Source organism: Pseudochaenichthys georgianus, unplaced genomic scaffold (assembly GCF_902827115.2).
Source record: "Pseudochaenichthys georgianus unplaced genomic scaffold, fPseGeo1.2 scaffold_450_arrow_ctg1, whole genome shotgun sequence".
Taxonomy (NCBI): Eukaryota; Metazoa; Chordata; class Actinopteri; order Perciformes; family Channichthyidae; genus Pseudochaenichthys; species Pseudochaenichthys georgianus.
In genome coordinates this window covers 149523-160225 of record NW_027263015.1, presented here as the reverse complement: position 1 = coordinate 160225, position 10703 = coordinate 149523, and the positions used below count along the sequence as shown (strand labels likewise).

The window sequence follows — 10703 nt, the reverse complement described above, 5'->3', positions numbered from 1 at the left end:
ATGTTTATTTTTTTTCTAAATTAATCTGATCCTACAAAATGGCTAGTTTTTAAAACGTGTAGTGGAGTATAAAGTACCCTTGAATCTGAATTGTTGAGGGAAAACAACCTTTAAAATGGTAATTCGCCACGGAGCTCACCACTGGTAAAAAGATTTAGTTTCTAAATTTTTTTTATAAGAGACGTTGATGTTGAACATTAGAGCATAAAATAACTTTGTAATAAAGACTCAGAACATATCAAATTGAAGCCTTTATTGAGAACTCAAGAGGCAGTGTTGGGTTATTGAACAGGCACACAACAATAGTAAAAACACAGCCGGAGAATCCCAGAATGCAGTGGCTAACTTTGATCCTAAATGTCACACTTATTTTCCTTTTGCCAATTCCTTTAACTTCTGTGTATAAACAAGTGGTGGTCAACAACAATCCCAAAGTGCTTTAGTACATAAATAAATAAATAAAGAGCTCAGCGAAGGTGTAACAAATATTTACAATACATCAGTGTTTTTGAACGTTTCCATGAGTGTGACCATGGGATGACATTAGCTCCTTTCTTTCTTTCACTTCAAAGTGTTTGCATTCAAAGAGAAACACAAACTAGAGGCACACTTGGTATTTAGACCTTTACTTCATTGTTAAAGTATTATTGAGGAGAGACAACAACACAGAAGCGCAGGGTCAGCATGCTGAGGCTCCGAGGCTCTACTCCTCACTGATCCAGTCCATGGAGGTGTCGTTGGTGGAAGACTCAACTCCTAATAGAGAAGGAAGGAAATGAAACAAAATCAACCTCAAATTGTATTAGAAGGAGTCAATATTAAAGCAATATAACATGGTATATACAGTGCGTACTAAATCACCATCTTTCCCAGTTTGACTTTGTCCAGCTCGCTCACATTTCATTTTTCAGGGGTGAAAAGTTTAAATAATATGATTTATAGGTTTATAGTTGGTTTAGGTTTTCCACATCTGATAAAGAGCCGCTTACAGATGATTCTCTACATCTCACCAGTCGATTCTTATTTAAATGAAGACTTTATTCTATATTTTGACTTTTCTGTTGCAATATCATGAGTTCATTCTTATTAACTTACTTCTTTTCAGAGACCACTTAGATTTGCACAAAGTTTTAAACATGAGCAAAATGATTGATGAAACATGTATGAGCTACTTAATACATTATTTAAAAACACACGTATGTATTACCTTAGAACTATGAAGTGCCACATGCATGTGTACATTTGTTTCTTCCCAAAATTAGAGAGACACGAGCAGACGGATGAGAAGTCAGCTGTGTTGACTCACCAGGAATAACTAGTTGATAGACAGTTGATCGACAAGTATGATCTACACAAAATGTGTGTCCCTCCAAAGCCCTCGCGCAAACCGAAATGTGTGAGTTATTATACCAGTAATCTCTTTTTTACATTCTTAAACGATTCATTTGAAAAATTGTAAGTTTACTCGTCTAGATATGCAATACACAAGCTCCATTAAATAAATCATTTCTAAACCCTAGAAAATTACATATAAAATCAGCAATTCTTTTTAATGTACAATTATTTTGGGAGAAAACTCTTACATTTGAGAATGTTCCCGAGATCCTTAGCTTTAGTTTAACTTATCATTTCGCTTTTTGGGAAAATAAATACCTACTGGGAACCTCCTCCGCACAGCAGCAGAAGGAATGCTGCGCCTGGACCTTGGTCTCCATCGCCTTCCTGCAAGAGCCGGCCGCCCTGGGGGGGGTGATCTCCAGACTCAGAGCCGTGGTGAATGGGTGTGGTAAGGCGGGCTTTGGGGACTGTGCAGAAGACGCTCTGAAAGGAGAAGAGGCTCCTGGGCCTGGATCTAACCTGGCGCCGCGGTCACAGAGGGCACAGGAGAACGGGGAGGAGGAGGGCCCACGGGGGATCCGGGTCAGGCCTCGGTCCCCGTACTGCCGCTGGGCCCCGCTGTGGTGCTCTGACCGCTCGCGCTTCCACACACAGTGAGCGGACACGATGGCCATCACCTGAAGGACAAAGATGGGGAGACACAAAAACATAAATACAGCTCCATCAGAAAAAACTGAGATTGAGCTTCTGGCTTTAAACCAAAGCTATAAAAATTGCACTGCACAGCAAAAACAAGACCCTTAAAAGATTCCCGGAGAAAGCCCATCTATCACTCTCCTCAGGCAATTACACTGGTGTACCTCTTCGCAGCAGCGCCTGCTGACGGCAGCTCTGTACTCCACGCGAGCCCACAGCCTGTCTCGCTGCTTGAGGAAGCGAGGAAACTGCTTCCTCCAGTTCTTGCCCAGCGCCCATGGAAAAATCTCATATTTACTCTCCTCTTCATCCTCCTCCATGGTGTTGGCAAGATACCTAGAGAAGGAGCACATGAGCGTGTTCACTTTTATATGAGAATAACAAGATAAAAAAACTAATTGTGTTGGTTTTTCTTTTGAAACTTACAGTGCAATGAAAAAGTTCTTCCTGGTGTATTCAGAAATGGTAAAGTGAGCCCGTTTGAAGTACACAAATGTCATGGCTAGAAGGTACTGAGGAATTAGGGAGAAAAGTTGTAGGCAGTTCATTGTAAGCCTCTTAAAGCTATAGAGATATTTTGTCACTTTTACAAAAAAAAATGTACATGAGAATGTACCTTGTCAGCCATTTTACAGCAACAGTCCATACACAGAAAGTCATGGATCACGTTGTCATCTGTAAAAAAAAAATCATAATCTTTTTAATATAAAAAGTGAAAAAAATTGAAAATGGAGGGAAAGAAACAAAAAACAATACGAAATGCCTACAATTCTTAATTATTTCCAGTTTAAAAGTAAAACACTGAATTAATAATATATGTTTTTTATTTGGGCTGCTAATTTACCAAGAAGTCTAAAAAAAGAGGCCATTTCCTGCCGTTGGATGACAATAGTTGGGGGTACGACCATTTTGGCATCCCGCCGCTGGCTGGGCTGGCTTTTCTCCGGCGGGCCCTGGCCGTCATGGTCGTTGGTTCTTTTGAGACGGAGTCCTCTTCTGATTTGGAGAGAGTTTGTGCTGCTGGGTTTGACTCCGACAGTTACTGATGGAGTAGCCTGGCACCAATGGCTTGTGTGCTTCATCATGTTTTAGTTCAGATCATCTGTGGTATGGTGTGTTCTGACAAGTACAAGGTGAAAATTAACAGTATGAAAGTTGTTCTTAGATAAAACCAAAAAAAAGTTTCTTCTATCTGTTAAACAATAACGTTTTAAAATGGTTTCTTTATTTTAATAAGTATATATATTGTTCCTGCTTGTTGTCTTTTGCAGTCATTACAGACTACACCTGAACATATCCACCCTTTAACATCATTTTAACATGTGTGACATTGTTTAACCTTTAATGTTTGTCATTTTATTTGCTTACTCTATGATATGTTTTATGTATTAGGTACAGTGGTAGAAAGTACATTGGTAGAAAGTACATTTCTTCAAGTCCTGTAAAAAGTACACAAAATGTGTACTTTTACCAAAGTATTATCAGTTTATGGTACTTTATCTTTGAAGCAAATGTTGTAACTTTTACTCCACTACATTTGTTTGACAGATATATTTACCACTTGCTTTATAAATTCAGATTTTGATAAGCAATGTATATAAAACTTTCAAAATATGATTATTTGGTATAGATTAAAGCATCCAACATCACAGTATATTTAAGTAACTAGCCATGAGTTGGTTAACAGAAAATCTAGTATTTATTTGGCTGCTTTTGATTTAAAATATAAAAACATTATATATTGTATTTTTCCTGCCAGGAGTACTTTTACTCGTAATACTTTAAGTACATGTTCCTTAACTAATTTAACTTACATAATTTCACTTAAATAACACTCTTGATGCAGTACTTTTACTTTAAATGTAGTATTTTTAAAGTGTGATATTAGTACTTTCACTCAAGTAAAGACTCAAGAGTACTTTTTCCACCATTGATTATTACGTAGGTTTAACCAAGATCCCGAGGTTCACCCCATATATCAAGCTAGCTGTCAGCCACCTAGCAAAAAAGCTAACCATTTCCAGCTTGAAGGAAGCTAATTCAATCTTTAGCTCGTGTTAAACTTTATTTCTGAACTTTCTCTGGGAAAATAACCTTGGCAAAGACAGTCTCAATGTTAAACACACCATTTAAAATGTCCTAATCAAAGTCCTTACCTTCGCGGTTATTGCTTTTGGAGTCAGTGAATGGAGCAGAGTTTAGTAATAAACTTATGTCAGCTTGACTTGAAAACTAATCAAAAGTCGACGGATTTCAGTGTTAACAACAGTGTGAGTGACACAACGGGGCAGAACAGAGTAGCGCCAAGAGATAATATCCCTGAGTACAGGAGAATATGCTAACAACGTTTAAAAGCTAAACTGAGAAATAAATTGGTCCTCAGTTGTCAAAGGGACCAGAGAGGATGATAGTTTGGTAACGCGCTTCAGGATGCGCGCCAATCGTTCAGCAGGACACCTGCACGCGGAGACGTGATAACCAATCACGTAGCTCTCCTTCTTCTTCTACGTCAAATTAATGGCGAAACTACCTCAACCATAAACCAGTTTAAAATGAATGAACATGAAACAAAATACAGGAATGAGATAGACACAAATCAGATGAAGATAACACTAAAATAACAAACTAATATAATTTGCAATAATTGTGTCTTGAAAAAAAACGCAGTATTTATCTTTTTCTAATTTAAATGTTAATCATTCAGATTAATTAACAGTTGACACTTGGTTGGATTAGTTTGTTCTATATTTTATCATATTTGTTTCATATAGACCATGGAATTGTAAGGATTTGAATGTGTGTTTAACGAGCATATATTGATAGAAGTTAGCAGCCTCTGCAAATGGAGAAAGCACATTTTTATTGTTATCCTTAAACGAAAATGCATTTCATGGTGAGAAAGAAACAAAATGTAGACAATGAAACATGTTTTATTATTTTCATATTCTTAATAATTGTTCCTTTTTTTCCTGTTCATTTGTGTGACAGGATTTCAAAATAAAAAGGCCCAAAAGGAAATGTTACTAGGCCTATATGTTTTCATTTCTTCATTTTAGTAGCTTCTACAGATTACTTGCTGTTTTGGTGAACAAATGCTAGATGTATAAATTAAAAGCAAACCAACACATCACCAAATGTCTTTAGATATATTGTCAAATACAACATCAGTGATGTGTTTTTCTAAATCATAACTGTTTTCTGCATATCACTGAAATTGAAAATAAACACTTTCACATTTATTTTGGCATGGTCCTAGAACTAAAGAAGGAGATATTGTTTTGCAGGCTATAAAAAGCCACCTGAGGCCAGCTCTAATTAAGCAAATGAGCTTATAGTCTTACCAGTAGGTGAGTTTTACATGCTATAACGTGACATATGCGCATGCTGAGGAGTTCACAGAAAGCCCCACTAATCCGTTCAGCTGTGTGTCCTTTGTAAGACAGAGAAGGATGAGTTTCAGAGCACGCTTCGTGGATTTTTTTATAAAAATGGCCATCGAGCTCTGGATTTATTTTGCCTATTTGACAGGTGGGAGAGATTTGTAAAATGGAAGTATCAATATTTATTTTTTGTAGCATCCTAGTGGAGAGGGATCTTGTCGGACTTGACAACCTCAGCCATCTGAAAATGTCAGATACAGCAGGTGGCTAAGTACCTTGGCTATTATTTGCATCATTCACTTCAGTGCGGAGTTTGTGTTTCATCCAACGCACAAAAATCGGCTTGTATTTGAAGTTATCCAAAATGGGCTGCTCACCATCCAAAGGCAACCATTTTGGGGTTCTGGGTCCCATGAGGAAGGGCAGAATGCTCCCCCCTGCACCTCAAGAAAGCCCCAGAGATTCCCACTTTGATGATGCAGAGAAGCGTTATTCAACTGGTTCAACAGATGTGGATACAAAGGAGAGAAAGGCAGCTGGACAAACCCAGGTACTTCAGAAAAAAGCTCGTATAACACCACAAAAAAAGAGATATGTGACAGAGCCAGCCCCTGAAGCAGTAAACATGGATAAAGCGGGGAGTCAAGGAATGGACAACAACACAGTTTCACAGAAAAAGGACAAAAATGTTGACAAGCAGGATGCAGCAGAAAAAAAGCCTGCCAGGAAACAAAAGAAAAATACCAGAGGTGTTAAGGGGCTTAAAAAGAAAGACAAGGAAAAACGACCTACCGAACAGAAAGTGGACTTCCCAGAACCTTTGGTAAAAGCTCACAAAGCTGCTTATGCCTTTTTAAATCCTAGCATAAACAAATATGATCTTCTACTAGGACTTTTGGAAGAAGCAACCCAAACTCAGGTTTCTGTGCAGACTATGGTTGCTTTTATGGCTCTACGCTACGAGGAAATAATTCAGGGTCTTGAGGAGATGGCAGATGAGGGAGAACAAGTTTTTAAAGAGAATGGAGAGCATCTTTCTTGGCCAAGTCAAATTAAAAACCTGTCATTGTCCCCACCTTCAAAGTCTGGTTCGGCTAATATTGAGCCCCCACCGGATTTGTTGCAGCAGCTGCTTCAGTACACTACACAGAGAATGCAAAATGTAAGCCAGACTGTTGGCAGTATTTGGGAGTCTGCTTTGGAGGAGGCAGTGGAATATTTTGCATCTGTCTCAGAGCTTTTAGAGGAGAAACTAAAAGTTAAACGTACAATAGAGACCAGGCTAATGCGAGTCTTGTCTCGTATTGAAATGGCCTCTCTGCGCAAGCCTGGGCCAGAGGATTCTGCTCTCTTTAGCGAGGACAGTGGTATTGGGGCTGAGAGTGAATCCCTTGCTGGATCTGAAAGACGCCTTAGACGAGAGAGTTGTGCGTCATCTGGGACAAATAGAACGACTCCTGTCAGCCAAATGGAATACAGCTCCATGAACAGTAGGCACAAAGCATCCAGGCAAAAGATTGGAAGTCAAATAAGTCCAAGCGTTTCCCTCACATCACTTAACTCACTGGGTTCAACTTGTACCATAATGGCTAATAACAAAAGAGACTCATTGCTAGGTTCAGTCTCCTTAGATTTTGGAGAGGATGACGACAATGATGATGATCATGATCATGATGATGATGATGATGAACAGATAGGTAGCTGCATGGTAGACGTAGGATTTAGAAAGCGATCAAATTCTTCACCTTTAAACCGGGAACAGCTACAACCACGCCGTCTACCCCCAAAGCGAATAGAGAATCCTCAAAATGTCGAAATGACTCTAAGAATGAAAAATGCTATAAGTGGTAGGATACAATTTGTCCCATCGCAGAATGCTGGTGCCAAAACCAAGGTAGTTGGCAGCCCAAAAAACAGTAGACGCCAGTGGACGGACGAAGAAAGGTCTCCGAGGAGGCCTCAAACCACAGCACCTACTCGGAAGGCAGCGGTAAAAAAGACCCCTGTGTCTAAAGAGCGACGTTCCCAATCAGAAGAATCCTTGCGGAGCAAAGCGGAAGATCCTACTCTGCTTGAACTAGAAAGGACACAGAAGGATTTAGATCAGAGGTTGCAAAGAATGGGTAAAAGCAAGCCAGGAGGAAACATGAAGACTGCCCCACCGAAACAAAATCAAGGAACCTCACCAGCACAATCTCCAGCAAAAAATCGCAAACATCCCTCACTACAAAAGAACAGCAATTCCCAACTAATTGATGACAAAGCAGTCCTTACAAGGCGCAACAGTAAAAAACTGGAGGCAGCAAGTGTGGTGGAAGATGATAAACTGAAGGACAAGAAAACATCTAAGGGTCCTATAAAAGCCACCCCACCCCCTAGCCCTCCTGCATCACCACGGCCACCTTCAGGCCTCTACAGAGGCAGGAAGTCAGTGAAAAGACTGATTGATACCTTCAGTCAAGGAATAGAGGATCTCGAAGTTCTTAAAAGTCTTGGGCCTCTCATAGGAGTAAGGAAGTGTGGCGTTCCTGTGTTACCGGGTTTAGGGAATGTAGAAGCCGTGCTGAGCACCGGAATAACCAGCTGTAGACCTGATTCCAGGTCATTTGAGAAAAATAATTATTTAGATCTGGATAGCCTTCCTCCACCTCCACTGGAAGTATTAATGGACAATTCCTTTGAACATGCCCAGGGTCTTTCATCTGGTGTATCGGATGAATGCGCTACAAAAGTCGGAAAGTCACCTCCATTAAAAAGGGTTCCACTATCACAACGACTGAGGGCCTCTGTTCAGTCAGTGCTGCCAAGTAAAGGAGGCCTTCCACAAACTTCCAAGGTCATTTCAGTTGATAGACCAGATCAACCCGATGCATCTACTTTGTCAAAGTTCAGCCAGCCAGATGTCCAAATGGAAGCAGACCCGGGAAAGGAAAAGGATTCCTTGTACCAACAAGAGAGGAAGATCGTACACCTAAGAAACTCTTCAGACTCAAAAGGATTGTCAAAAAATTATGTAGCAACAAACCTATCTTCCAGTCAAGAAGAAACAGCCGACATACAAGATGGAGGCAACCTTTCAGTGCCTGAATCTAAAGTGCCTCCTTACACAGTGGTAAGGAACCAACAACCAGCAACACCACCCTTGTCTAGGGGGCGAATGTTACCCTCCACACCTTCTGCAACAAGCAGTGTACATCGAAGACTTCCCAGTCCTCATAACGTCAAAAGACAACCTACTCCACCTTCTTCAGCAAGCCCACCTGTAAACAAGAAACTCTATACACCACCATCATCACAGGGAAGACTTTTCAGCCCACCTGTAACAAAGCAGATTTTTTTTAAATCAAATTCATCCTCCTCCTACCCTTTCAAAGCACCTTCTCCACCAGCTTCGCCAAAAGTACAAAGATGGTCAAGGGAGAACAGCAGTGAAGATTTAACTAGTAGTCGGATGCTCAGTAATGCACGTTCAGTCTTCGGCCCTTCATCCCCATCCCTGTTTGAGGCCCAGCCTTGTCCAGTTCCTCATCCCCCTCAAGCGTGGACCTCTACAAGGGTTTCTTTTCTCTCACGTTCTTTTGAGAATCGTGGGAGGTTTCCTGTGTCTGCTCAAGGACCTCGATTATTTATCCGACGTAGCCATTCGGACCGAAGGCCAAGTCTGAATCAGCCACCAAGATCCTCAGGCATCTCGGTGGCTGAGACTTGTGGGAGTGAGCCATCATTAAACTCACAGGGGTAAGTGTTTATGTTTATATGTTACACTTCCTAAATCCTTAAATATAACTTCTCATTCAATCTTTTGTAGTGGTTTTATTTAACTTTTTGTATGGTAAAGTGTTGATTTCACTAGCTCACTGTTACATTGCTGAGTTACCTCAAACATTTCTGATGTACAGAGTTCACATGTAATTGTAATGACTACATGAACTTTTGATGCCGATCAAGGGGCTGGTGGAAGTTATCTTTAGCTTCGTGCACATAACATATGAAGAGCACATTGGACAGTTTCGCTGTACTTGATTTAGACAGAAGTATGACATGCTCTTCAAATGTAAAGACTATACAACAAGGATAAAAGAGATATGTCCCTGTATTTCATTCTTTACACTACTGATTTTGCAGTTTCCATGTCTGTCAATAATGCATTATTGTACATTTTGAGTATATCAAGAACGATTTTGTCAACAAAATGTATAAAAGCGGAAGTGTCTTATTTTAAGGAGATCCAGCAGTGTCTCATTTTAATGAGTTTCACACCACCTTACATAACACAGTGACTCACTGACTTCAGGCATTTCACAAGCTAATCCCAGTCATGCACCCTTTCTGTTTATAAGGGACACAAACTCACCTTGGCCACCTCCCTAAATGCTATTGACAACATTCTCCATTCATTTCTATAGGCTGGACGATGAACCAACCAGATATGAAGAACAATGGGGGAGCCAATCAAACCTAAGAACTACACTACGCTCTGCATCACACCCGGACCTGTGTGTTGTTGGACAGGCCTTGCACCTAGACTAAAGGAGCCAGTGGGATTATGGATTAGTAGGCTTAACCAGGGATTTAAGAAGACGCTGTTTACGCCACTGCAGAGAGGAATAGCTAATTCTATCCACACCTAACACACTCACACTGTTTATATCTAGTGTAGTGAAAAGGTGTGCATCTTTGCATGCATTCGTGTGCACTCTGCACATAATTATGCTCTTGGACTGTGAATTATATGTATTAAGAGAGGAAAACGTTTTATAAACAACTGCATGTTTACATTATTTGGAACTATTTTAACTGGCTTCATTATAAATAAAGCTTTGGCATTTAGATATTAGTAAATCAAAACAGCAGTGGCATTTATAAGAAAGATCACACGATTGATGAATCATTCGTTCAGTAAGTAATTTGTCTCTGTGGTCATATACTACGCGGCAAGCAATAAATAAGGCCACCCTCAACCAGTATGTGTTTTTAACCATATTTATTTTTCATGTTGAATTTTTACAATGTTTTTTAAGAATACAAATAAAACACATTACAAAAAACGTCCTAACTTCGTTTTTTTCATACCAGAACAATATCTTCAAATCCTTTAAAAAAGATTACAAATGAAAAATGGTTCTTAGGACATCGTTTAAAGTTGGTTGCAATAATAAAAGCCACTTGTGTCAGGCTGATGAAGGACCTGAAAGTGAAATTCTTTCCTGTCCAGCACCTGTGACCGAGTGCTGGGCATGTTTTCTGTTTCTGCCTTTTGATAGAATCATGCATTATAAATAAGGCTGC

The 10703-nt window shown here is 39.9% G+C and overlaps 3 protein-coding genes across 3 annotated transcripts; 2 read left to right on the top strand and 1 right to left on the bottom strand.

The window, feature by feature from the left end:
* Positions 1 to 238: 238 nt before the first annotated feature.
* spdya (speedy/RINGO cell cycle regulator family member A) lies at positions 239 to 4457 on the bottom strand. Its single transcript, XM_034078625.1, has 7 exons — positions 4191 to 4457; positions 2879 to 3153; positions 2651 to 2709; positions 2461 to 2546; positions 2199 to 2370; positions 1658 to 2015; positions 239 to 756 (listed from the first exon to the last, which is right to left on the bottom strand). Exons 2-7 carry the CDS (start codon positions 3117 to 3119, stop codon positions 704 to 706), a joined length of 969 nt encoding a protein of 322 aa, XP_033934516.1. The 5' UTR covers positions 3120 to 3153; positions 4191 to 4457; the 3' UTR covers positions 239 to 703.
* A 1321-nt stretch (positions 4458 to 5778) lies between these two features.
* LOC139433436 (photoreceptor cilium actin regulator-like) lies at positions 5779 to 8132 on the top strand. The gene is made up of 2 exons (XM_071202457.1): positions 5779 to 7999; positions 8107 to 8132. The coding sequence occupies exons 1-2, from the start codon at positions 5779 to 5781 to the stop codon at positions 8130 to 8132; spliced, it is 2247 nt and encodes a 748-aa protein (XP_071058558.1).
* Positions 8133 to 8322: 190 nt separating this feature from the next.
* Positions 8323 to 9944, top strand: LOC117442668 (photoreceptor cilium actin regulator). The gene is made up of 2 exons (XM_034078626.2): positions 8323 to 9152; positions 9821 to 9944. Exons 1-2 carry the CDS (start codon positions 8323 to 8325, stop codon positions 9942 to 9944), a joined length of 954 nt encoding a protein of 317 aa, XP_033934517.2.
* Positions 9945 to 10703: the final 759 nt, after the last annotated feature.

Bases quoted from the DNA above. Each gene is read 5' to 3' on its own strand.
- spdya (XM_034078625.1), bottom strand. From the start codon at position 3,119: ATGATGAAGCACACAAGCCATTGGTGCCAGGCTACTCCATCAGTAACT. The intron at 2,710-2,878 runs GTAAATTAGCAG...TTTTTTTTACAG, and splicing joins CTCTTTTTTTAGACTTCTTG to ATGACAACGTGATCCATGAC. The intron at 2,371-2,460 runs GTAAGTTTCAAA...CTCCTTCTCTAG, and splicing joins AAGAACTTTTTCATTGCACT to GTATCTTGCCAACACCATGG.
- LOC139433436 (XM_071202457.1), top strand. From the start codon at position 5,779: ATGGGCTGCTCACCATCCAAAGGCAACCATTTTGGGGTTCTGGGTCCC. The intron at 8,000-8,106 runs GTAGACCTGATT...GAACATGCCCAG, and splicing joins GAGCACCGGAATAACCAGCT to GGTCTTTCATCTGGTGTATC.
- LOC117442668 (XM_034078626.2), top strand. From the start codon at position 8,323: ATGGAAGCAGACCCGGGAAAGGAAAAGGATTCCTTGTACCAACAAGAG. The intron at 9,153-9,820 runs GTAAGTGTTTAT...TCATTTCTATAG, and splicing joins CCATCATTAAACTCACAGGG to GCTGGACGATGAACCAACCA.